Source organism: Hydra viridissima, unplaced genomic scaffold, assembly GCF_058129835.1.
Source record: "Hydra viridissima isolate aposymbiotic clone 2 unplaced genomic scaffold, HvirCarnegie_v1 scaffold_2, whole genome shotgun sequence".
Lineage (NCBI taxonomy): Eukaryota > Metazoa > Cnidaria > Hydrozoa > Anthoathecata > Hydridae > Hydra > Hydra viridissima.
Window position 1 is genome coordinate 23368512 of NW_028324301.1, and position 24439 is coordinate 23392950.

Below are 24439 nucleotides of genomic sequence, written 5' to 3' on the forward strand. Positions count from 1 at the left end.
TTTTGTTTTTATAAAAACTGTCACAATGATTTTTTATGCGCGAAAACAGACCTTTTATCGTACAGCCTGATGCATTATAAAACTTTATTTAGAAACAGTTTTTTCATAATTTTTCTGCTTTATAGAAAATAGCAGGTTTTGTAAATCTAGGAAGTCGTTATTCTTAGCACGGATCTAAAAGTATATTACAATAATTTCCTAAAAGAAGATATAAAGGTGTTTGTATGGAGAGACATTTTATGCGTATCTGGAGAAACCACCGAAAGAAACTCAGTTTGTCTTTGAAAACAAAGTTAACATTTTGAAGGCTGAAGTTTTTAAAAACATGAATTTTTGTTTGGTCACAGCAATCCACAGGCGAACAAAAAAAAAAAATTTTTTTTGGTTTTAATAAAACTGTTCTCCTTTTTTCCTTTTTTTTTTTTTTGAGCTGTCTCTTTATATATAATTCAAAACGTATCAGCCATTCTCATATTTTGTGATTAATTTTTATCGTTAATTTTTTTTTCACAACCTGAATTTTCTAAATGGTATAAATGTTTGATTAGATTTATCAAATTGTGGCAACTGTTTTTTTATCAAGCTTGTTTTTCGTTTGTAAGTTGTTCTGGTAAGCAAGGACCTTTCTTAAAAGGTTGAAGCCGGGCATCATTGTATAAAAAGTAAAGTGGATAAAGACAGATTAGATTGCAGGTCTATTGCATTTTTATTATAGAAAAATATTGTGGATACCACCAGAAGTTGTAACCGAACCCTTTTGCTAACTAAATAATATATATATATATATATATATATATATATATATATATATATATATATATATATATATATATATATATATATATTGTGGATACCACCAGAAGTTGTAACCGAACCCTTTTGCTAACTAAATAATATATATATATATATATATATATATATATATATATATATATATATATATATATATATATATATATATATATATATAACTACTACAATATGCGGATTCTGGCTCATTGATACTTTTCCATACTTAAGGAATTCAAGATGGTGTTGTGTTTTTAAAATGTAAAAATGTTATTAGATTTCCATCTCATTGTTAATATCATGCCGGAACCTGCAAAGAAGTATAAAACTGTATCTTTTTCGTAATTTATTCTAGACCAAAGAGTTGATCATAGTCCATAAATGTAAAGCACGGTTTTAGTTTGTAGTGTCCAATGGCTAGGGTATGAATACCGTCTTGTAAGATGTGTCTTTTGTCATCGTTAGCGCTGAGAGCCACTTTGTTGATTTCTTCGGTGTAAATGTTATGTTCATGTGATCGGAAGACGTTCATGGTTGCAAGCTTTTCCATCTTATTCATTAAGCAGTCTTTATAATCTTGATGAGTGATGTGTTTATCAACAACTTTCTTTTTAACCCCTTTGCATCTTTTCTCTTCTTTTTCATTAAAGAGCTTATAGGAGTATAGCTTAGGACGAAGTCCAACAAATTCAACAATGATCTTACCACCAGCTTCATCTTTAAACATTCCAAGAACCTTACCGTTTTCTCCAATGTAGAATCCAAAAAATTCAACGGCTTTATGATTTTTAGGAAAGTTGCTCGTGTCAAATTTAGCTTTAACATCGTTATTAATGTCTTGATAAAAATCTTCTGTTTCTATTTCATAAAAGAGCGAGTCAGTATCAGTCATGAGTAATTTCAGCTTATCCCCGTATTTAGGTTTCATGTAGTCGTAGTGATGTTCATACATGAGGGTTTTGCTGATGTCTAGGATGCTCATTCCCAAGTAAACAGGCTTGTTGTAAAAGAGTTTTGTTCTTTTCATGTGAACCGCAGCAAGGTTTTCATCAAAAATGGTACTTCTATCATAATTAGGTTTTCTTGACAATTTTAGAACTTCTTTTCTTGTGGTGACAAGTTTAATATCAACATGTTTTAGAATATTCTCCATGGTTTTTCCAAAGACAGAGTTGTTCATAAGCTTGAAGAATTCTTTTTCAAACTCGTTTTTAGCTTTTGCTCTTAATGCGGTGTTGAGATCGATGTATTGTTTCATAAAAGGTTCTTCTTCAAAGGTGATACCACGATGAATTTTGGTAACGATCAATCCAAGTCGTTCATATAGTTTTAGGCTTTCATTGTGAATAGTATATTTTTCCTTGTTGTTTAAATTAGGAACGAGCTTGTCTACTTTTCCAATAGTCATTCTTTCAGGAGCCAAAGGATAGTCGTTGTGTAAATCGTGAAGCTCTTCAGGATAGGTTAAATCGACTTCGAGAATACAAGGCATGGATTTCCAATTTAAAAGTTCATCCTCAGCCATCCATCTGAATCCTCTAACAGGAAGAGGCTTACACATAGCCCATCCATATAAATTATTAGCGTCTAAGTACTGAATGAATTTCGAAGGTTGTGAAGGATCATAATCACTCATGTATTTGTTATTGGCAGTTCCATATCGGTTTGAGATCATGCAAATTCCACCGCGTATCCCTCTTTGAACCATGAGAAGCATATCAATATCAGACAGAAGCTCTAACTGAATTCCAGTTAGTTTCAACATGGCATCCCAAGCCAAACCAGGAGAGGTGTAATACCAAGCAGGGTCAAGCTTGTAATAGTTACGACACACGTCTCTGAAATTTTCAAAGATATCGGCAAGTATCAAGACGTCAGACATGTTGTACAGCTCGTGATAGTTTTTAAACGTTTCACATTCAAATACATTCCAAACGTTTTTTGCATGCGCATAGTCTTCACAGCTTATTTCCTCATCATTCAGTTTGGAATAGAATGCTTCAATAGGAGGTAATTGCGTTTCGGAGAACTTTTCAATCGAGTCCACCCATTCGTAAGGGTAAACGCCTTTTTTTCTTAATAAATCAAACTTTTCTCCAGAGTAATATTGAGCAACGTTTTTGCATTGGTCGTTGTTTAGATTTTTAGCTAGATCTTCTAACTTGAAACCCATGAACCTGTAGCTGTCAATAAACCTTAGCTCTTTCCATATTTCCTGAAGTTTACCCTTCTTATTAATAAATTCTCTCACTTTGATTTGTTTAGAGAAGCTGATATATTTTTCTTCATTGTTGGGTATGCAATTGAGCTTTCCACCTAATTTCTTGATAAACAAATGGCTGTCATAGCCAGACAAATTATGTAAAATGATAGGTATGAATTTTGGAAGTTTATAATCCAAGTTGCATTTGTTATGAGCAGCTCCTCGATACTTTCCAGTCAAATGACAGTGGTCAAAGACTTTATCACCGTTAAGGTCTTTTTCGCAAATATGACATAGAGTTGCAACCTTAAAATTCTTTTCATCCTCATCAGTCATGACTTTCTTTTTTATTAAATCAATCTTGTCGAAAATCTTTATAAGATCTGATTCAAGCATGGTTATAAACTTTTGAGCTACGTCATCGTCATCGCTTTCAGCTGTGTACATGACTGGTTTTCCTTTGTAAAGGCTATCGTCGAAGCATTTGATGTAATAGCAGAAGGAGCTTGGAACGTGCTTTTGGTATTTTTTAGTATGAGACTCACCATGTTGCTTAATGTCATCGAAGGGTTGGATAAAACTTTCAAAGTCTGCATATACAACGTATGGAACTTTCATACCCTTTTGATAGTTTTTAAACTGAACGGTCGTCCCTTCTTTAGGAAGTTCAATTCTTACTGAGGTGTTATCATAACAATAAGGTTGATGATGTTGAAGCTTTTCTTCCTGGTCATAGCCTTGCAAGCAATTTCTGCAATAATGTTGTTTTCTTTTACCTTTTGATGTTTGTGTAGATAATAACCGACTCAAACTTTTAATCACACAATAATGGTCAGTGTCTTCGTTTGAAATAAACAACAAATCAACACAGTTATTTCGATCAGCAAATTCAGATACTCGCAAAGGGTAAGGTTTTTTATTTTCATACCCAAAGACGTTAATGCTAATAGTTGGATTATTCTTTTCAAACTTGTTGATTTTATTAAGCTTGACGGGAAATTTTATTCCATCCCAATTCAGCTCTTCTGATTTTTTAATCAAGTCTTCATCGATTCTTTCGTTGTTTTTATTTTTCAGATTCAACGCTCGAGCGACTGACCATTTAAAGCATTGATCGTCCTCGTTTTCCATGTTGATGATCGCCTTTTTGACTTTCTACTCTTTAGACAGTTCAATATAGGAGGAACCGCTAAGAGGTTCATAATCAGTAAAGTTAATATCCATCCTTAAAATCTTAGATATAGTGCAATTAGATCCTAAAGCATTGTATTTAACACTACTTTCCAAGACTTTCTCTTCCATTTCGCTCATTAACTCTCTTACATTTGTAGCTGCTAGAATAATCTCTGATCTTGATGAAAAGCTTGCTTCCCGAGTCACTTCTTCACCAGTCATGATGCTTACAGATTTCATTTTACACGTTAAAATAATTCTTACTCTGGTGTTTCTTTCCCCTTCCATGGTTTGAATGCTAGACTCTCTTACCAAATTAAAAAAGGATGCAATGTCTTGGTATCGAGAAGAAGGTGTGTAAGAAAATTGTCTCACAGAACTCTCCGCTGAATGTTCAGTCATTTTAAACTTTACTATAATTGGCTTTGGCACAGGCTGTACTATAATTGGCACGGGTTGTTTATACTCTGTTCTTAATACAAGTGATTTGATAGACTTTATTTTTTTATCGATTTGTTCTACTGATTTGCTTACCTGATTCTTGACTACTTCAGGAACGTAGGGTTCTACCCATTCTTTAATATCATTAAACTTAGTTTTAACATAGGATGCCACACTTTTTGTAGCTGCCGTCAGACTTGAAAATAAAGGTCTTGGTGCTGGAACCGGTCTAGGTGTAATAACGTTTGTTGAATCTATAACCGGTGTGTTAAGAATAGAGGGTTCATCTCCAGTCACCCGATTTTGCAAGAGAGTAGAAGGTTCGAATGAAATCAAGTCGTCAGACCTTGGTCTTGGGACAGGCACAGGTCTAGGTGCTGGAACCGGTCTTGGGACAGGCACAGGCCTTTCAGAACCAACAGCAAGCCTTACTTTTGTCGGTTTTATTGAAACTTTTACCGGCTTTACAGAAACTTTTACAGTTGGTCGAACAAACCTCACCACGGTAGGTCTTACATTAACAGACAACGGTCTTGCCTCAGTCGTTCGTCTACGAAAAGCAGCAGGAGCAGAGACAACTCTAGGAGGCTGTAAAGCCATTATAAGTTCTCCCTTTCTCATTTTAGAGTACCCTTTTATTTTTTGCCCTTTAGCAATTTCTTTTAATTCTTTCACCGTTTTGTTTTCCATTTTTATTACGGAAAGATTTTTCTTTATGTCACTTTCAATTTTTCGCTCTTTGGCGGTAGTTTTTGCTTTTTGCTTTTTAGCATCAGTTTTATCACCCATTTTATTAAGGGAAATAAAATTTTTTTCGATGCATTCAATTTTTCGCTCTTTAGCAATTAATTTTTTTGAAGAATGGAGACTCATTTTATCTCTGCCGTGATTTTCTTTAAGTCAATTCAATTTTTTTTAAATCTTGGCACACTTTCAGCATATTTTCTTCTTCGAAAAGTTTTTACCGTTTTTTTAATTCTTTTCGCGGGAGAATTAAAAACTTATGAAACAAGATAATTGGCAAAAATTTCGCTTATTGAGTCGTATACATGTGCTTGACCCATTTCATCAAATCTAATCGTATACTTTCTTCCCCACTCGTCATGTGCAGTAAATTCGCATCCAGCCGCATGAATTTCTTTTTCTTCATCAAACAAATGCGCACGACCCATGGTATCAAATTCAATCACATACTTCCTCTCCATTTTTTTATTTATGCCAAGAATTTTATTTAAGTCAATTTTTTAACATGTTAAAAGTTAAAAAATCAATTTTGCTGCTTTTTACGTTTTTCAAGCTTTTCAGAATTTAAAAATTCAATCTTGATTCCATCATCCACCTTTCCATCTCGACGCTCTAAATATCTCCATCCACGTCCAGTTCCTGCCATCGCTTTGTAAAGAGACTTGTATTCAGTCACCTCACCCGTTTCAATGTTGGTTATTCTCACAGTGATGGGTTTTTTCTTAACTAAACTAAGCCATTCCCATTTTCGATCAACAGGTTTTTTTTCTTTTGGAGGAGGCTTTACTTTTTTTTCTTTTGCTCTTTCTAAAATCTCATCTTTACTGATCAAATTATTTTCAACCGCAAGCATCATCAACGTTATTAAATCATCTGCTGTTTTAATAACTCCGTTTTCATTCAACAAATTTTTCAAATACGATGTTGTATATCTCATTTTATTATAACAAGATTTTTTTTTTAAGTCAATTCAATTTTTCCTGAAAAGACATCTTAATAAACTTAATAAACAGCAATCATGTTGGTTCCGTCTGAAACAAATTTAAGCAGTTTGTCAGAGATCACCACTGCAAAAATAACGGTATTTGCAATAGTTGAAGTTCGAAATTTAAAGTTTACCACTAATTCAGCTGTTTCCGACGCCACTCTTTCTTTTTGCTTGCTGATATCCACAAAGAACAACGGATATAATTTTATATATTCAAGCAAGCTTAACCCAGATTGACAAACAAGTTCATTTGTGCCGTAATATTTTTCATCAAAAGAGAACGCATCTGAATAAGCCATAACCACTCTCTTTTCTCCAAAATTCAAGTCGTAATTGTAATTTGGATACTTTATTCCATTAACAGTCACGTAAAAATTGCTAACATCACAATGGTCGAATAGTGATGGATTAACTGTTTGACTGGAATTTCTGTTTGTCTGAAGTCCGAACAAGATAAATCTTGGAATGCTTTTCTCAGTAACTCTTCCAAGCGACCAGGTAAATTCTGTTTGACCGGCTGGAATAAGCTGTCTTTCACATTTGTTTGATTTATAAGCCACTTGAATGGGAATTTTTTGAGCTATTAAATTCATGAAATCAGTCTTTTTCGAAATATCCAATTCAACGCGAGGCATATAAAGTCTGAATTTTTTAAGGTTGATCATTCCTGCACTAACGCTCTTCGCTCTATAAATCGCATCATCACATTCTTTCTTTGTAAAGGTGATGGTATGCCTAAACCCATAAACAACTTTGTCATAGGTTTCGCAAAATCCAAAAATGTGCTTCAACGGAATTTTAAACGAAAAAGCTCCAACGGATGTAGTGTCTGCAAACAAGTGGTCTCGTCTAACATTGAATCCTGAATTTCCAACAAGATTTGACGTATCCATATACCACATCTGTTTTAATCCATCAGCAAACTGAAATCCATAAGGATATTTCATCAATCCAAGTATGGTGGTGGCTGGACCTGGATACATCACTCGTTCCACTTGCTCTCCTGACAAGTCATAAGTCACATCATTAAACAAATACAACAAAGCGTTGTTCACCAGTGCAATGTTGTCTTTAGCATCGTAAAAGGTTCCATCGCTCTTTTTCAACACTCCTTCAATAAGAATGTAAGCCTCTAATGGTACTGTTTGAATCGATTGACAGTCTATCTCAAAAGTAATCGTGCCTGAAGAATTTAAATCGAGATTGGTTGGAAGATACTCAAAAAAATCAACTTTTTCAATACCAATATCATACTCTGGGTTCTCAGTAACTCTTAATCGCTCAGTACTTATCATTTTTTATATAATAAAAAAATTATTTAATTCATTTAAATGTCTCTCATCGCAAGACATTGCAATTTTATAACAAGCCATCGCAACAGAAATCTTCATACTATTTTCATGCCCTGTCCCATTTTCACCAGGTCTTGAATTCGAATCGCGTTTTTTTTAGACATTTTATTACTTTGAATAGATGAACCAGTCTTTAATTTCTCAATGGTCTTTTTACCTTTGTCAATAGCCACGTCTTTAGCAGCGGAAATGGCTGAAAGGGCTAACTCTGTCCCAGCAGATTTTGCAGCTGTAATCGCTTCTTGTCCAATTTTGCTTGTTGCAGCATTTTTAAGCAAATTCACTGTTGCTTTTGTTACACTTGACGCAGCTGCTCTTTTTATGAAATTTTTAATCATGTCTACAATACCACCTCCACCAACAACGTTCTTTTTCACATATCTTCTTTTGTTCACAATGAGCATTTTTTAAATAAAAACAATTTTTTAAATAATTTTATCAATAGTCCTCATTAACGATTTATATTCCTCTTTATTAATCTCTCCTTGTCTCAACAGCTCATCGCAAATAGCAACAGCCACATTTCTCGACTCTTTATTCCCAGCATGCCATGCAGCAATACTCAATTCAAGCTTTTCTACCAACGCATTAGGATCGCTTGGAAGAATAATGACACCACTACCTTTTTTACCTTTTTCAATACGCATCATTTTTTCCCAAATAGGAGCAATAAGTTGCTGATACTTTGGTCTTCTTGATGATTTCGGTTTATGCGGTTGTGAATCAGATCTTATAGCATCACTATCCATTAAAATTTTTTCATAATTTTGCAAATCTTCATCGGTATAGCTCTTTGGTATTGTTAATTCAGTCATCAGTTCCCAAAGACCTTTTGTTCCATTATACTTTTCTTCACCGACAATGATATCATTTCCATCTATTTCAACCTCCATTTTTCCAATATACATTTTATCTCCAACTTTGTTCACTTCGAAAGGCCTTTTCTTTTTTTGATCGACTGACAGGCTCTTGATCATCTTTTCATTGCTCTCGATGATCGGCTTGAACAGCTTGCTCAAATCAGCTTGAAAATTAACATCTGAAATGTTGTCGTTGATGCTGTTCTGATAAATTCTCTTTCTTCTGTCATTAATTTGTTTCACAATTTCATCCCTTTTATTCAGGTCTTGTATTTTAAAGAAAAACATCTTTTTAAAATACGTGGAAAAAAAAACATAAATTGGTTTTACGATTATGTTGATCCTTTTTAAAATACGTGGAAAAAAAAACATAAATTGGTTTTTACGACTACGTTGATCCTTTTTTAAACAAATTGTTAAACGTTTGAATCGCGTCTTCTCGACCTTTTTGGATCAAGTTTTCTTTAGTCACTTCATCTATTCCCTTTTTGGTTTTGGTTCGTATTTCCACCATCAAGGATTTAAATTTTTGAAGCTCATCAAGAATCAATTGAAACTCTGAATCGTTTATTTTCCCATCCATCAACGCTTTGGAAATGTGCTCGCTAATCGTATTCAATTTCGACTCTGCCAACACTTTGATCTTTTCATGCTTCTCCGCTTTCAATGCCAGTTTTTTGTTCACTTGACCTCCAACAATGGATAAAAACCCCATTCCAATAGCCGCACCTTCACACGCAATCGCTACTGGACTGGCAACAATCGTAGACAAAAGCCCTATTCCAGTCGCACCTAAAGCAATGCATAAGGCTTGCATCACATTGTCCACATTCGAAATGATTCTAAACACGCGATGGTACTTTTTGCTCAGATGAACTCGCTTTGCTTTTTCACTCTCTATCTCTTTCTGAATCTCGCTTATTTTCTGAAGACGGTAATTGTGTCCTTCATCTGCAGGAGCTGATGGAAGAACTGGATAAAGTTTATCATTCAATATTTCCATTTTTTATTAATAAAAAATTATTTTAAATCAATGTAATTAATCTTACAAAGTTTTTCTCCTTTTTTAACAATCACGTCCTGTTTGCTGTTACTATTCACGTCCATAATAACATCATCTACAGACTCTGAAATAATAACTTCGTTTTTTCTATAATTCAATTGATCAGTAATTTTATTCATTAATGTTATCACTGCAACACCTTTCTCCAAATTCAGCCCAATGGATAAAGCTATCATTGTATGTGAGAGAGCAGCAAATTTAATGTCTTTCTGGGCAAAAATCTCATATTGTTCGTTAACGTTGAAATAAGGTGGATGATCTAACGTTTTCGTAGACACAATAATGTTGTTTGGTCTTCTTTCCTCCAACTCTCTAACCCTCTCTTCCAAAATTTTTAATTGCAAATCCAAAATATGAACTTCTGCTGAGGCAACATTTCTAAAAAACTTGTGAGGAGCATGCATTTTACATATTAAAAATAAATTTTTAGATCATTTTTGCAAACTTAACAATTCATTATTATCTACCCATGAATTAAACGAGTCTGGATATCCCAACCATTTGACTAACGACTTGCTCTTGGTTTTGCGAATGATTTTTTCAATTCTGAATATGTCTTGATGCGTCTTTTGCATCTCCTGCTCGTAAAAAGTGCCTTGAATTTCTTCACCGTTGACGTCAGCGATTTTATACGTGGGTGGATTCGTATACTGAACTTTTGACACTGTAAAAACCTCTTCAGTCCATCTCGGCGTATACCCTTTTTCAAAATGAGACTTCTTTTTTACAATCCGCACTTGATCACCTATGGAAAATTTTGGTTTTGCTGGTAATGTTTGATCCTTTCCATACAGATTCCACCATACCCTACCTTTATTCTTTTCATCGCTAGCTTCCACTGGTGTCATTTTGATAGAAGAGTGCTTTGTGTTGTTGTAATTTTTCACCATCTCATCTAATACGTCAATGTATTTATTGGTATTGTTGGCTGAAAAATATTTAAACATTCTCTCTTTCATCGTTCTGTTCCATCGCTCGACAACAGAACTTTTTTCCTCGTTTTCAGTGGAGTATAATTGCACACCCAACGCTCTCACGTGCTTGTTGTAAAACTCTTTTCCTTTATCTACCCACAATTTGACACACTTTCTCTCCTCAAATATTTTGCTTAGAGCGATAGCTACATCAAGACCTGTTTTGCTTTTTAACGGAACGATCCATCCATACTTTGAAAACACGTCGATCACCATGAGTAAATATTTTACTCCGTTGTTGAATTTTGAAAACGATTTCATATCAACCAAATCAGCAGCCCATATTTCATCAATGTCGTTTACAATCACTTTTCTTTTTTTAAAATGATGAATCACCGGTTTATGAAGCTCCTCTGCAAGCTGATCCGTCCATTTCAAATCACTCACACCCAATCCAAATTTAGCTTTAGCTTTGATGATGGGTTCAATGATTTTTCGCTCGCTTATTTCTCTCTGAGTAGGATTTTGTATAGAATCCATTTCTTCAAGCATCATTCGATCTGCTAAATTTCTGTTTTGCTTGTCGTTAAAATACTTGTAAGCTAAATCGTGGTGATATGCGGCATTGTCCACTCTATCCACCGGTTTGCTCCACTCTTGATACATATCCGTGGAAGTGAGCCTTTTATCTAAATTGGTTCCAGGCCCTGCAAAGTTCATACCTGGAACGTGCATTTCTCCTGGAAACTTTGCCCATGGAAGTTTTATTTTTTTTGAAAAATTGTTGATCGATTCCACCAAGTCTCCTCCTTTTGCAGCCGAAACAAACTTGCATTTGGTTATCCCACAAGAGTCGCAATTCCCTTTCAACATAGACCTATTGTTTTATGTCATTTCCTTTTTCAAGTGAATGGTTTCAGTCTCTCTTCTACACTTAATGCAGTACATTTTAACATATATAAAAACTTTTTTAATATAAAAAATATGGAAGTGATGAAACTGTCGTGTAAAATTGGGAAAACCAAAAGAAACAACAGCAAGCTTTTACCGAGAAGCATTCGAGGAATCATCGTTGGAAAGTCTGGATATGGTAAAACAACGCTGCTCTTAAATTTACTTTTAAGACCTGGATGGCTAGACTACAATCATTTACAAGTGTTTGGAAAATCTCTTTTCCAACCCGAATACAAAATACTCAAAAGGTCTTTCGAAAATAAACTTCCTAAAAAGGATATTGTTGATTTGTTAACGGATGATGTACAAGATGAAATGGAAAAATTGAATTTAATCCATGAAGATGTTATTAACGATCTTTCAAAAAAATATTCTGACAATTATGATATGGAATGTCAATTTTTCGAAACAGCAGACGATGTTCCAGAACCAGAAGATCTTGATTCATCTAAAAACAATTTAATGATCTTTGATGATTTGCAATTGACCAATCAAAACAAATGTGAAAAATATTATATCCGAGGAAGACATTCTAACGTCGACTGCTTTTATCTCGCTCAAAACTATTTCGAGATTCCAAGACATACCATCAGAGAAAATGCCAACTTTATTTGCCTCTTTAAACAAGACCAAAAAAGCGTTAATCACATTTATCAAGACCACGTTTCCTGCGATATGAAAATAGAAGATTTTAAAGCTTTTTGCAATCATTGCTGGAATGAACCTCACGGATTTGCTGTCATCGATCTCTCTTCTAAAAAGAACGAGGGAAAGTACAGAAGCAGATTTGACGATTTTTTATTTTTCTAAAACAATTTAAAAAATAATTCTTATTTTAAAAATGACAGGTATAATCATCGATGTAGATGGAAAATCAAGTGTTATCACCACTGATTTTTTGGATAAAATCGTTTTTGACGAAGGAAAAAGTTATGAAATGGCTTTTCTCGGTCTTGAGACTTACAACAGCATTCCAAATGTAAACAGTAAAAACAATTCTTTCAAATACAGCATGAACAATGGAGCTCATTGGGAGAACATTATCATTCCATCAGGAAGCTATGACATTAAAGACATCAATGAGTATTTGCAAAGGTCTATTTTAAGCACAATAAAATCAGCTCAACGTGGAAGTTATATTATTGCAAATAAAATTAATTACTCACCAAGCAACCTTCAAATTGGAATCAATCTTAATACTTTAAAATCAACCATTAAACTTGGCTTGAATTATTTGATTGACTTTAATGTGGAGAACAGCATCTCTTCAGTTTTAGGGTTTACTAAAAGAAAATTAAATTCCAATTCCGAATACGAGTCGGATCATATCGTTAGAATTTCAAGCATTAACACCATCAGAATCGTTAACAACGTTATCGGATCATCCTATATTAATGGAACCCAATTAAATTGCATTTACTCGTTTTATCCAAATGTTAGTCCAGGCTATAAAATCATCGAGAGACCAATGCATTTGATTTATCTTCCTGTTAAACTGTTTGAAATTTCAACAATGGTTACTCGCATTATTGATCAGAATGGAGATTTGGTTGATTTTCGTGGAGAGGATATTACAATACGATATCATATTCGAGAAGTGAAATAAATAATTTTTAATACATAAAAAATGAGCAATTATCAAAATATCAAAATTAATATCTCCCAGAGCCAATCTGATAAAATTAAAAAAGCCATTCAAGACAAAACCGATACTAGCATTAAGCTTTCTCATCAAGACTTGAACGGTAAACATGTTCTCGCTATCACTAATGTGCAATTGAACAAAATTAAAAAAGCGTATGAAGCTGGTAAAGGAGTCACTCTTAAATTGAGTAAAAGACAATTATCGCACAACTCAACCATTGAAGGAGGATTTATCGGAGCTCTTTTACCATTATTAGGTATGATAGGCAGCACTCTTGCAACAAGAGTAGTTCCTGCTCTAGCCACCGGATTGTTAGCAGGTGTAGGTTCTTCTGCCGGCTCTGCTATGGTTGACAAAATTGCAGGAAGAGGTATCGTTTACTTGAAAAAGAATGGAAATGGAATGAAGATAAAAACTTTAGGTGGAGAAGGATTGTTTATCACCCCATGGACTAAAAATGTTCACGGTGATGGACTCTTCATTAAAACTGGAAAAGGTTATCAATCTGTTGGAGCTGGTTTATTACTCGGACCTAACTCACCCTTTAATAGTATACCCTTTTTAGGTGCTATTCTATGAAAATCGCTTGTTAAAAAATTCGGATAAACTTTTTAAGAAAATTAAAAAAATGATCGACTTTCAATGGATTGACGTAGAAGGAATTGTTTTACCTAATGAAGCTTTAACTAACTTTCAATTGATAAAGGCTGCTAAACAGTTAAAATTAAAAAACTTTCAAGGCGTGTTTGTCAGGGATGAGTTACCAAAAAAGCCAAGAAAAAAAGAATGTGGTATTGTGAATACAGGAGATTCAAGCACTGTTGGGTTTCATTGGGTGTGCTGGTATAAAGACAGAGATAAAAAATACAGCTTTGATTCTTACGCTCAACCTCCTCTTGTCGAATTTGTCGATTATTTGAAAAGTCCGGTTTATTATAACAGCGAGAGAGTTCAGTTTGGTGATACGTCTTATTGTGGTCACTTGTGTCTTTACGTCTTGAAAAAATTACAGGAAGGGGATGACTTTCAAGAAGTTATCAATACCTTGTGGTGACTGCTTAATGAATAAGATGGAAAAGCTTGCAACCATAAACGTCTTCCGATCACATGAACATAACATTTACACCGAAGAAATCAACAAAGTCGCTCTCAGCGCTAACGACGACAAAAGACACATCTTACAAGACGGTATTCATACCCTAGCCATTGGACACTACAAACTAAAACCGTGCTTTACATTTATGGACTATGATCAACTCTTTGGTCTAGAATAAATTACGAAAAAGATACAGTTTTATACTTCTTTGCAGGTTCCGGCATGATATTAACAATGAGATGGAAATCTAATAACATTTTTACATTTTAAAAACACAACACCATCTTGAATTCCTTAAGTATGGAAAAGTATCAATGAGCCAGAATCCGCATATTGTAGTAGTTATATATATATATATATATATATATATATATATATATATATATATATATACACATACATATATATATATATATATATATATATATATATATATATATATATATATATATATATATATATATATATATATATATATATATATATATTATTTAGTTAGCAAAAGGGTTCGGTTACAACTTCTGGTGGTATCCACAATATTTTTCTATAATAAAAATGCAATAGACCTGCAATCTAATCTGTCTTTATCCACTTTACTTTTTATACAATGATGCCCGGCTTCAACCTTTTAAGAAAGGTCCTTGGTCTTCAAATTCTCAAAAATCAGCAAGAGTTATGGAATGTTGTCCTTAATGCTTGGAACAACAGCCTTTAGACCATTGTCAAAATCTAATTAACTCCATGCCAAATTGGTGCAAAGTCGTAATAAAAAACATTTAGACAAGTGAATTAACGATAAAGAGAATTCTTAAATAAAAAATGACGCATTTGTGAGTTTTCATCATAACTTTTTTAAATCTAATATTACACTAGTAATTTTTTTGGCCGATACAAAATATTATAAAAAAATTTCAGTACAGAATGTCAATAAACGAGTTTACTACCCAATCAAATTACCAATATTATTGACGGCTGTGCAATAGACGAGTTTACAATTCAAACTAAAAACACTTCGGTTTTAATAGGACTATTTTTTTTTTACCTGTACCCAAAAGGTTTGAATGAAGTTTTGCATTAAACTTTAAGAATATAATAATACTGGTAAGAAAAGATTTGGTCGCAAGTGAATTATCGTGTACTAAAAAAAACCCAGAAATCACAAAAAAAAAAAAAAACACATAAAAACAAAAGTAACAAAAACATTTTTTTGCGGTAAGAAAATAAATCTATAAATATAAATAAACTTGAATTTTCTTCGTATTCTTCTTAATGGTGTTCTTCTTCTTTTTTTTTTTTTTTTTTGACAACAACGTCAAAAAAGATAATGGCAAAACGAAGAAAAAGTTTTTCTCTAGTGCATTTCAAATTAATATTTTGAACCACCGACATTTTTTTATATACAAAAATTAAAATTTAAATATTTTCAGTGGAACAAATTTTTCTGTTAAGGATAAAGAGTTTTGAATGCAAAAAAAAAGCTCCAACAAAAGCAAAATGAATTTTCACGATACACACTATGTTTTCATACAGCAGACATAAAAGCCTGATGTATTGGGGGTTGAAAACAGCGCACATGTTCGAACGAAGACTCACCGGACTTTAAGTATCTATTTAATACTGCGAATATTTCACTATTTATTGTAAGGTATTGTTTTATTCTTGCCACAAGACGCTTCAAATCCTGCAACAAGAATGTATATCATAATTTGAGAAAGAAAGGAAAAAAAAAAAAAACTTAGCTGTTTCAAATGTAGACTGCTGAATTACAAAGGGCTAAAGACTGAATGTTCGCTTAAATAAAATTATAACTCACGACACCGGCGACGGTTTCTTGTCTTGAATCAATCTCTTGCACTCTTAAAAGATGAGCAGAAAAATCGAGCGCTTCAAACCGATGTTCTTGCCCTAATAAGGTAATTATAGTACAACCAGCCCAGTTTAAACTCTCTCCAAAGGTTTCCCTAAAGATAAGAACTCTAATGTAAAAAAAGGTTACTTCGTATATATTAAAAAACGTTTCATATGCGGCTTTGATTAAATGAATAGAAAAAACTTTTGTTTGGAAAAAGTTAGCAGTAACTCTCAAGCGCAAAAACAACATAAAACGAGGAATTCCAAACTTACTCAACGGTAATTTCATTTTGCCCTAAAGGTTTGCAATAAATAAACTGAATAGCGCTCCATAAACGATGAAATTCTTTGCATTCTTCTATACTCATTACACCGTTCGAAGGAGTAGGTTCCTTCCAAACGTCATCGTCCAAAAATGATTGTATTCTACGTAATACAACCTCGAAAAGGGATAAACCGCAACAAAGTCTTTCCCGAGTTAGAACATCTGATTCTTCGCTATTAACCCGTTGCTTTAAAAAAAAAGAAAGAAAAAGAAAACGTCAACATAAATGGGGTGAAAAGTCAAATTTAAAATGAAAATCTTTTTATAGAAAAAAAATAAAAATCTTTTTATAGAAGAATAATAAAAAATAATTAGAAATTTAATTCCAAAAATTTCAAATTTCATTTCATGTAAAAAAAATTTCCGGATCAGAAAATTCCCACGTTCCCACGAATAAAAATTCACACCAAAATTAGACCCCAAACAATTTAACGGTTCCCTCTTCGCAAATTATCTGAGAAAAGATGCAAGTAGAAGTTGCATATATATATATATATATATATATATATATATATATATATATATATATATATATATATATATATATATATATATATATATATAAATATAGATAGATAGATGCATGTATAGATACTAAAATTTAAATCCATATAGGCGTATTTGTAGAACACTGACCAAAACCAGCGCACTCGCTTTTGATTTGTTGACGGCTTTCTTTGAAATTCTGAAGAAAACTCCATTTGATTTTTTTCCTCAACTTGAATTCGTATTTGTTAATCCGATACAATCAGTCATTAATAAAATAACAATTCAATTCATGAATAACATTCAAAAAATTGATTTTCGACATATAACATATTCAAGTTTTTCGAGAAGATGTCACGTAAGCAGTAAAAAAAAAATGTTCGTTACAAAAATATTGGTGGGTAATTTTTCTAACATCGTCAGAAAGTGCAACTATCTCTAAAAAAAAAGCTGTAAAATTGTTTTTTTTTCCTATTTAGATATCACAACTACTTTTATGGGTAGCAGGGGAGGGTGCCCTGAACGAATCACAATGTATAGATCTTTTACAGTTAGAGAGATACTTGCCACCACTAGACTCTCCAACAGGCTTCACGCAAAAGATCTTCAACAACAATACTGCCAAGCCTGAAAACAACACTTCCTTAATCAAATATAATGCTACCACAACCACTATCATCAATTGTGTCTATTCACTGTTTTCTCAAGTGAGTGAACAAACTTTAGATTACAAATCTCTTGCATATTATAAAACAGTTCCGGCAACTTTGAGTCCACTTCAAGTCCATGAATATTTTTGTACATCTAAAGAATGGAAAACTGAATTGGACATATCAAAATGTGTTAATCCGTGTGATGAATGCTTTTATCGAATTCTTAACCTAACAAATGAATACTTTATTTGCCTAAGTTCATTTAATATAAACACAACCCATGATGAGCCAATGAGTTTTGCACTTTATTTAAATTCTTTTGGAATGCAGCTCAACAAAGGTATTAAAACAAACTGCAAAGGTTTTTCTCAATATCAAATATTTTCTGATTTCCTATGGAACATGGGCCAACCATTCCGTTATGGAGATATGCGCGTTCCTGACTATGGCCTCTCCGATCTATTTACCGATGGAACATGGGATGGTCGTAATGACACAATCGAAGCTCCATATGGAAATTTACCGAGAGGTAAATACACTTACACTGTTATCATGTATAAGAACTTAACAAACAATGTTATACCAAAAGAAAAAACTCGCTTTAAAAATGAATGGCCTGATTTGCACCCAATAATTACTGGAATATTTATTGATGAACGGTCAGAAACTAATTTGATATACAATGAAACTTATGTCATAAATTCAGCAATTATTTCAATAGACATACAAGGTACAGATTACCCTGATAACCCTTTGCCAGGAGAAATGATAATTTCATTTACGCATTACACTGCAGCATATAGAAACCCAGTGTGTATTTACTGGCAACCTGTTAAGTCAAGTGTTGGAACGTTACCAAGCAGTGGATATTGGAGTAACTATGGCATGCGTGTTTTTAAAACTAATGCATCAATGACAGTTTGTAGATCAACACACGGTGGAATATTTTCATTACTTATGGAGCCATCTATTGATCCTCCATCGAAACCTATTGATCCTCTTGACGCAATGAATATTTTTCTTACACTTATTGCAGCCATCATTTTTTTCCTTTACATATTTGCAATATGTTTGCTTCGTTGTGCAAAGGATGCATACAATAGAATTCACATATCAATTGCATTTTCTTGCATGCTATCACAAATGGTATTTCTTGGATCATGGAATTGGAAAGATGATTGGGATAGATGCACCTCATGTTCAACAGTAATAGAATTTTTTCATGTAGCAACTATTTCATGGATTATGATTGAGGCAGTACATCAGTTATCAAACTTAAGATACTTTTTCAATAAAACAACAAGTTCAGAATCTTTCTACCACATAATTGGTTGGGGGTTTCCTTTAGCAGTTACAATTGCACTATTAGGCTTCCCATATCAACAATACACTGAATTAAGATACTGTTGGCCATATCTTAAAGACCTTGAAATTTGGTATTTTGGTGGACCAATACTTGTAGTACTACTTGTAATTATTTCACTTAAACTTATTACAATTATGGAAATCCAAAAAGCTCCTGAAAAATTGGCCAAAGATATTAACTATCAGCGAGCAGAGAGAAGCAATGTTTCTTCTCTTGCAATAACTCCTACCTTCTGTATAATGTGGATTCTTTCAACACTTGCAATAAGTTCCAGCAGCAAAATTTTCCAAGATGTGGCTATGATTGTAGTTCCAATTATCAATATCATTCTGGCACTCGAAGTGATGTATTTCTATTTCTATCGTAATGATGATGTAATTGATTCACTTCAATATGAAATGCGCATACGTGAAAAAGAAAAACTAAAATCTTATGAATATATGCGGGGTTTAAATATGCGGGTTGCATATAAAGCTAAAAACAATGAACCAGAAGATGATGATAACTCAGTATCTTATGGTGAAAGTAATGTTGAAATTCAGAAAACAGATTTGAAGTTTTTTAACCAAAAATCATCCAAATTTATCTAAGTTGAGAACTTCTCAAATAGCGCACAAGAATTTTTTACAAATCAAAACAATTGAACACAGAATAAATTTTAAAAAAGGATTATTTTAGCACTTTTGTTATGACAGTAACAATTATTTTAAAAATATGAAGATATCAATAATAGCAGTTCATTATGTAGAGAATGGTTATTTTGTACAGTCTAATTTAATTTAACAACCACCCTTAAAAGCCTTCACCAACTTTATAGAATATATATACAAAAATTATAGCCAACCTCCTCTGTTCCATATCGACTGACCAAAGAAACTATTTGAAAGGCTGCATATTGTGCCTCTAAACGCTTCATTTTTGCTTCAACAGAATCTTTTTCTAAATAATCATTTTTATTCTAAACAACTGTATTCTAAAATATCGAATTATACTTTAAATAACCATTTGTATTTTAAATATTAACAGAAGTTAAAATTTGTGTGTTCTATTTCTTTGTGTATCCTATCTGTAAGTTAATGAATTAATATAAATAAGCAGTGTTAACTATAAAAAAAAAGCTAAATTAACCACTACCTTTTACAAAAGGACGTGGAATAATTCCTTGAAAAGGGGCGGCATGTAACAAATCTGCTATTTCTTCTTGTGTCTGAAAAAGATTTTAACAAAAATTGTTTTTGAAAAAAAAAATAAATTAAAAGAAAAAAAAAATTAGTAATAAAAAGAAAACTAAGAGATTTTTTACCATCTGCTCTTCAACTTGCAAGCAAAATATAATGATGTTACCAACTTCTCTGAATGCTTGAAACACTTCTGTTTTTAGATCACGATACTGCATAATTGATTCCAGATTTGCATTATAGAACTCAAGAACACCTTAAATAAGAACAAGCCTCTTTTAATTACAAATTTTATATAGATATAAGCTTATATTTATTGATTCTCAATGATTCAAATTTTAAAGGTCATTTCTCTGAGATAAAAGTTTCTTAAACATTTTTCTTAAATGTTTTTTAAACAATTTGTTTAAACAAGTCAAACCTCTAAATATTTGATTTATCTGAAGTTTGGTTTTAGACTATTTGTTTGAATCCTAGTTTTACTTGAAAAAATTTAACGAAATAGAAACAATAAAAAAATAAAATAAATAACAATGATAAAATAATAAATAAAAAGTATAAACAATTAATAATAAATAAAAAAAACAGATATGTATAAAATAGTGTTTTTTATTTTATGTCAAACCTTAATGAAAATGGTTGATTGTTTAAGGGAAAGCATTGCTTTATATTCTTTACGCTTCATTACATTTCTTTTTTTTTTTTTTTTTTTTAAAGCAAGGATTCTGTAGTTGACATTTAATAAGTCTATTACTACTTGTTCAATTGGTTACAGGTAGTGCTTAAGTGGCAGAAAGTGAGCTTTACTGAAATGATTTTGGAAGGACAGCTGGACTGTTAACACAATTTTCTTCATCTTAGATGTGCCTTTTCTATAAGAAGTGATTGATACATCTAGCTTTCATAATATCTCAGGTGCAAAGAAATTAAATGTGATAAATTACACAGAGCAGCAGGACTTACTAGTAAGATGGTAAAGCTTATTACATTTTAATTGACCAAACATGTTTCAGAATTCATCAATAAAATGACTTTGTAAAAATACCTGCAGAGCCATACTCATATCGTGGGAGGCCACATTTGCTTGGCATGCCATCCATTAACACCTTAACATATTGTTGGATTGTACCTTGAAACTAATAGAAACAAATTAAAAAAATCATGATACTCAAGTTTTTAGTGTTCATGATATTAGGAAATCATCAATATTATGCTTATAGCAATCATCATTTCAATTAGATGTTTCCAAAGTCTATAAAGTTGTATTGTCAGCTAACATAAAAATGGAGTTAACTTTGGGGTTTGATTCAATGAAGAATTTGGAGATTAGAAAAAAGTAAACTATTTTCAAAATAAATCTAACATTTTTACAAGTCACATATGTAAAAAAAGCATTAGGGCATTGTAAATTGCTATTTAAGATAAGAGGTCAAATGAAATGTGGAATTAGATCTATATTAACAACCTTATTAGAAATAAAGCTGTTTGAACATTGTTTTGAACCTTGTATTAAAAATCTAGGAATCTGACTAGGAATACCGTCTATCTAGACAGTATTCAATACCAGACCCTTAGATTCTTATTGCAGAATTCTAGCCCATGACCCTGCAAAGGTTTTAGGGTAGAAATAATATAAAAAGTTAAAAAAGTCATAAAAAAATCAAAAATAAATATAACCTACCAAAGTTTTAACAATTTTTAAAAGTTCTTCAATGACTACTGCAATCCCTTGATAACTAAGTAAGCGAACTGTGCACCCAAAATGTTCAGGTCCAACAAAGTTTTCGTTTAAAGAGAATACATTTGTATATGCGTTGTGTAAATCCTAATGAAAATTGAAATAAAGTATACAAAAGAAACATATTTTTTTATAAAACATGAGTTTGATAGATGTGAACTTACTTTGTTACCATAGAGATGAACATTTGATGCTTTTGGAGGCTGATCACGAGCCACTTCATTAACAAATGAGAGTGTTGTTCTTGTAAATCTATACAGAAAAGTATTAAAATTTTTGAGCTAGCAAACAATCTTCAAAGTCATAGCAACATTTGTTATAAATTTAATAAAAAAACACCCAATCTGGCCCCAAAAACACATTTTCCAGTCTGTATTTGAACCTCAAGGGAGCTGGGAGACCAGATAGTTTTTTGTCAGTGCTAAAGATTTTTTCTTAGCCACGCCTGAAGCTTTCTTTGAAGTTTCATATGTTGTTCTACCTTGAGTAAAAAGAACTTTGAGAGATTGGATAAATTACCTTGACCCAGAGGAAGACCTTAGTTTCCAAGATATTTACAGATGATATTGATAATAGCCTTGCTCATGACTTGGCCCAAAGGTCATGTTTGACCAATATTCTGATAATTACCTCATGCCTTAAGCTTTTCTTTCATATTTTTTAAATCTCATTTTATAGAACTGAACTCAGAAATTAGTCTTTTTTGCTCTAATAGCCTTTTTTCCACTTTCCTAGGATTTAATATATCCCAGAGATTTTTAATCTTGATTTTAATTTTGTAAATGATTGTTTTAGACACTTTTAGCACTTCAACATTCTCTGAAACAAGGTTTTTAGATTTTAGAAGAACATAAATAGCTTCTCTTTTTGCTTCATAATTCATTTTCACATTACTTTTTCATAAAATCACATTATCAACTTTGAATGTACACAACCCAAATAAAAAGTAGTGAAATTTTCAGCTGATTCTGTTAGTGTTAAAAAAAAAAAAAAGAAGACATTTCTGAAATTTTGACCCTATAGACAAAGAAAAAGGAAACCTAATAAACCAACTTTATTTACTATTAACCTGTTAGTTGACGAATTGTAGCAATAATTAGGCAGAAAATCATAATATAATTCCCAAAACACATGCAGGGTAATTCTTCCATAGGGTGCAGAGACAGCATGATTAGCTTCCATGAACATTGATTCAAAGTTAGGTAGGCTGACATGTTTAGATAAGAGTAAATGTGTTAAGCGACATATCTCTGTTAATGTCTCAAGTTCCTGTTTAAAAGAAATTTTAATGTCAAAAATAAAATATTTTCTTTAAGATAAACTTTAAGATAAAAAATAAATAAATTTAAAAAAAAAGTTAAATAGATAAAACAAAAAAGTTTAGACATGGTAACTTTTTTTAATCCTCAAAAAATAAAAAGAATTAGTCTAAAAAAACAGGAAACAACCTTCAAATGAAAAAAAAAGCACAGATAATACAGAAAATTAACACTTTAAAACTTATAATTTATTTGTATAGTTCTATTAACATTAATTTAAGTTAAATTTAGATCAAAATTTAAGATATAATAAAATAACAAAAAGATAAATAGACACAAGTTTTAAATGAAAAAAAAAGAGCATAAAATCAGTGTTATTAACTTTCTTTTTGTTTCTTTTGTTTTTTACTCTTTTAATTGTTCAGCTTTTTAAATGTATTATAATTTCAGTCTGTTGTATGCTGAATTTTATATAAAGGCCTGATAGATTCTAAATGTATTATAATTTCAGTCTGTTGTATGCTGAATTTTATATAAAGGCCTGATAGATTCTAAATGTATTATAATTTCAGTCTGTTGTATGCTGAATTTTATATAAAGGCCTGATTCTAATTCTTGTTGAGCATTTGATAACTGGCTTTGTTTGCATTTTTACATTTATAAAAATATCGAGCAATAAATTTTGTAACTCTATGAGCAACTTTCATAGAGTTTACAGACCAAAAAAGCGTTAAAATCTGCACTATTAGCTTAATGTTTTATAACTTATGTTCAACAATGCTGAGGTAAAATTTCCATAGTAGAATATTGAAAAATAGTCATATGGAAACTTTACTTCAAATTTTACCTTGCTATTACAATTTTCATATGCACTATTTCTGGTATCAAAAAGGTTCTCAGTTTGCTTATGAGATATTTAATCAGCATTAATTACAGAAAAGTCTACTTCACCACTATTGGTATTATTGGTAGATTTACTTTTATCTTTCCAAATGGCACCATCTTCTGTACCATTAACTGTAGAGCATTTTTTAACATATTTTTTTTATATATTCTTCAGATATTTCATCTTATGGTTCTTTTACTCAATTATAAATTGCTGATAGAGAGAGTACTCTCATGACATCACTAGCTATAAAAATATTTTCAACAGAAATAATCTACTGAGCTTAGAGTCAGTAGTATATTTTAAATCAGCAGTATATAGGTGAAGATCACTTTTTAGAAAGAATTTTAACAGGTAAAACTCGATTAAACTGGAAATATTTACTTGAGTTTATCTATTAAAAATGCCTTCATTTTTTTTTTTTTTTACTTCAATTACTGCATTCCAAAGCATTTTTTTTTATTTAAAAAGAAAA

At 32.0% G+C, this 24439-nt stretch overlaps 2 protein-coding genes across 2 annotated transcripts in view; one reads left to right on the forward strand and one right to left on the reverse strand.

Moving 5' to 3' along the window:
* Positions 1–15049: 15049 nt before the first annotated feature.
* LOC145200102 (cytoplasmic FMR1-interacting protein 1 homolog) overlaps positions 15050–24439 on the reverse strand; it is a 28291-nt gene continuing 18901 nt past the window's right edge. The window contains exons 18-27 of the mRNA XM_090079322.1: positions 22889–23088; positions 21984–22071; positions 21763–21906; positions 21127–21217; positions 20207–20337; positions 20038–20110; positions 19748–19842; positions 16347–16585; positions 16036–16183; positions 15050–15903 (exon numbers count right to left, since the gene is read on the reverse strand). Of these exons, the coding sequence (XP_089935448.1) occupies positions 15745–15903; positions 16036–16183; positions 16347–16585; positions 19748–19842; positions 20038–20110; positions 20207–20337; positions 21127–21217; positions 21763–21906; positions 21984–22071; positions 22889–23088 (1368 nt within the window). The 3' untranslated portion in view covers positions 15050–15744. The remainder of the gene's footprint in view (positions 15904–16035; positions 16184–16346; positions 16586–19747; positions 19843–20037; positions 20111–20206; positions 20338–21126; positions 21218–21762; positions 21907–21983; positions 22072–22888; positions 23089–24439) is intronic.
* Positions 17182–19938, forward strand: LOC149892528 (uncharacterized). The gene is made up of 2 exons (XM_090079329.1): positions 17182–17281; positions 17364–19938. Exons 1-2 carry the CDS (start codon positions 17261–17263, stop codon positions 19491–19493), a joined length of 2151 nt encoding a protein of 716 aa, XP_089935455.1. The 5' UTR covers positions 17182–17260; the 3' UTR covers positions 19494–19938.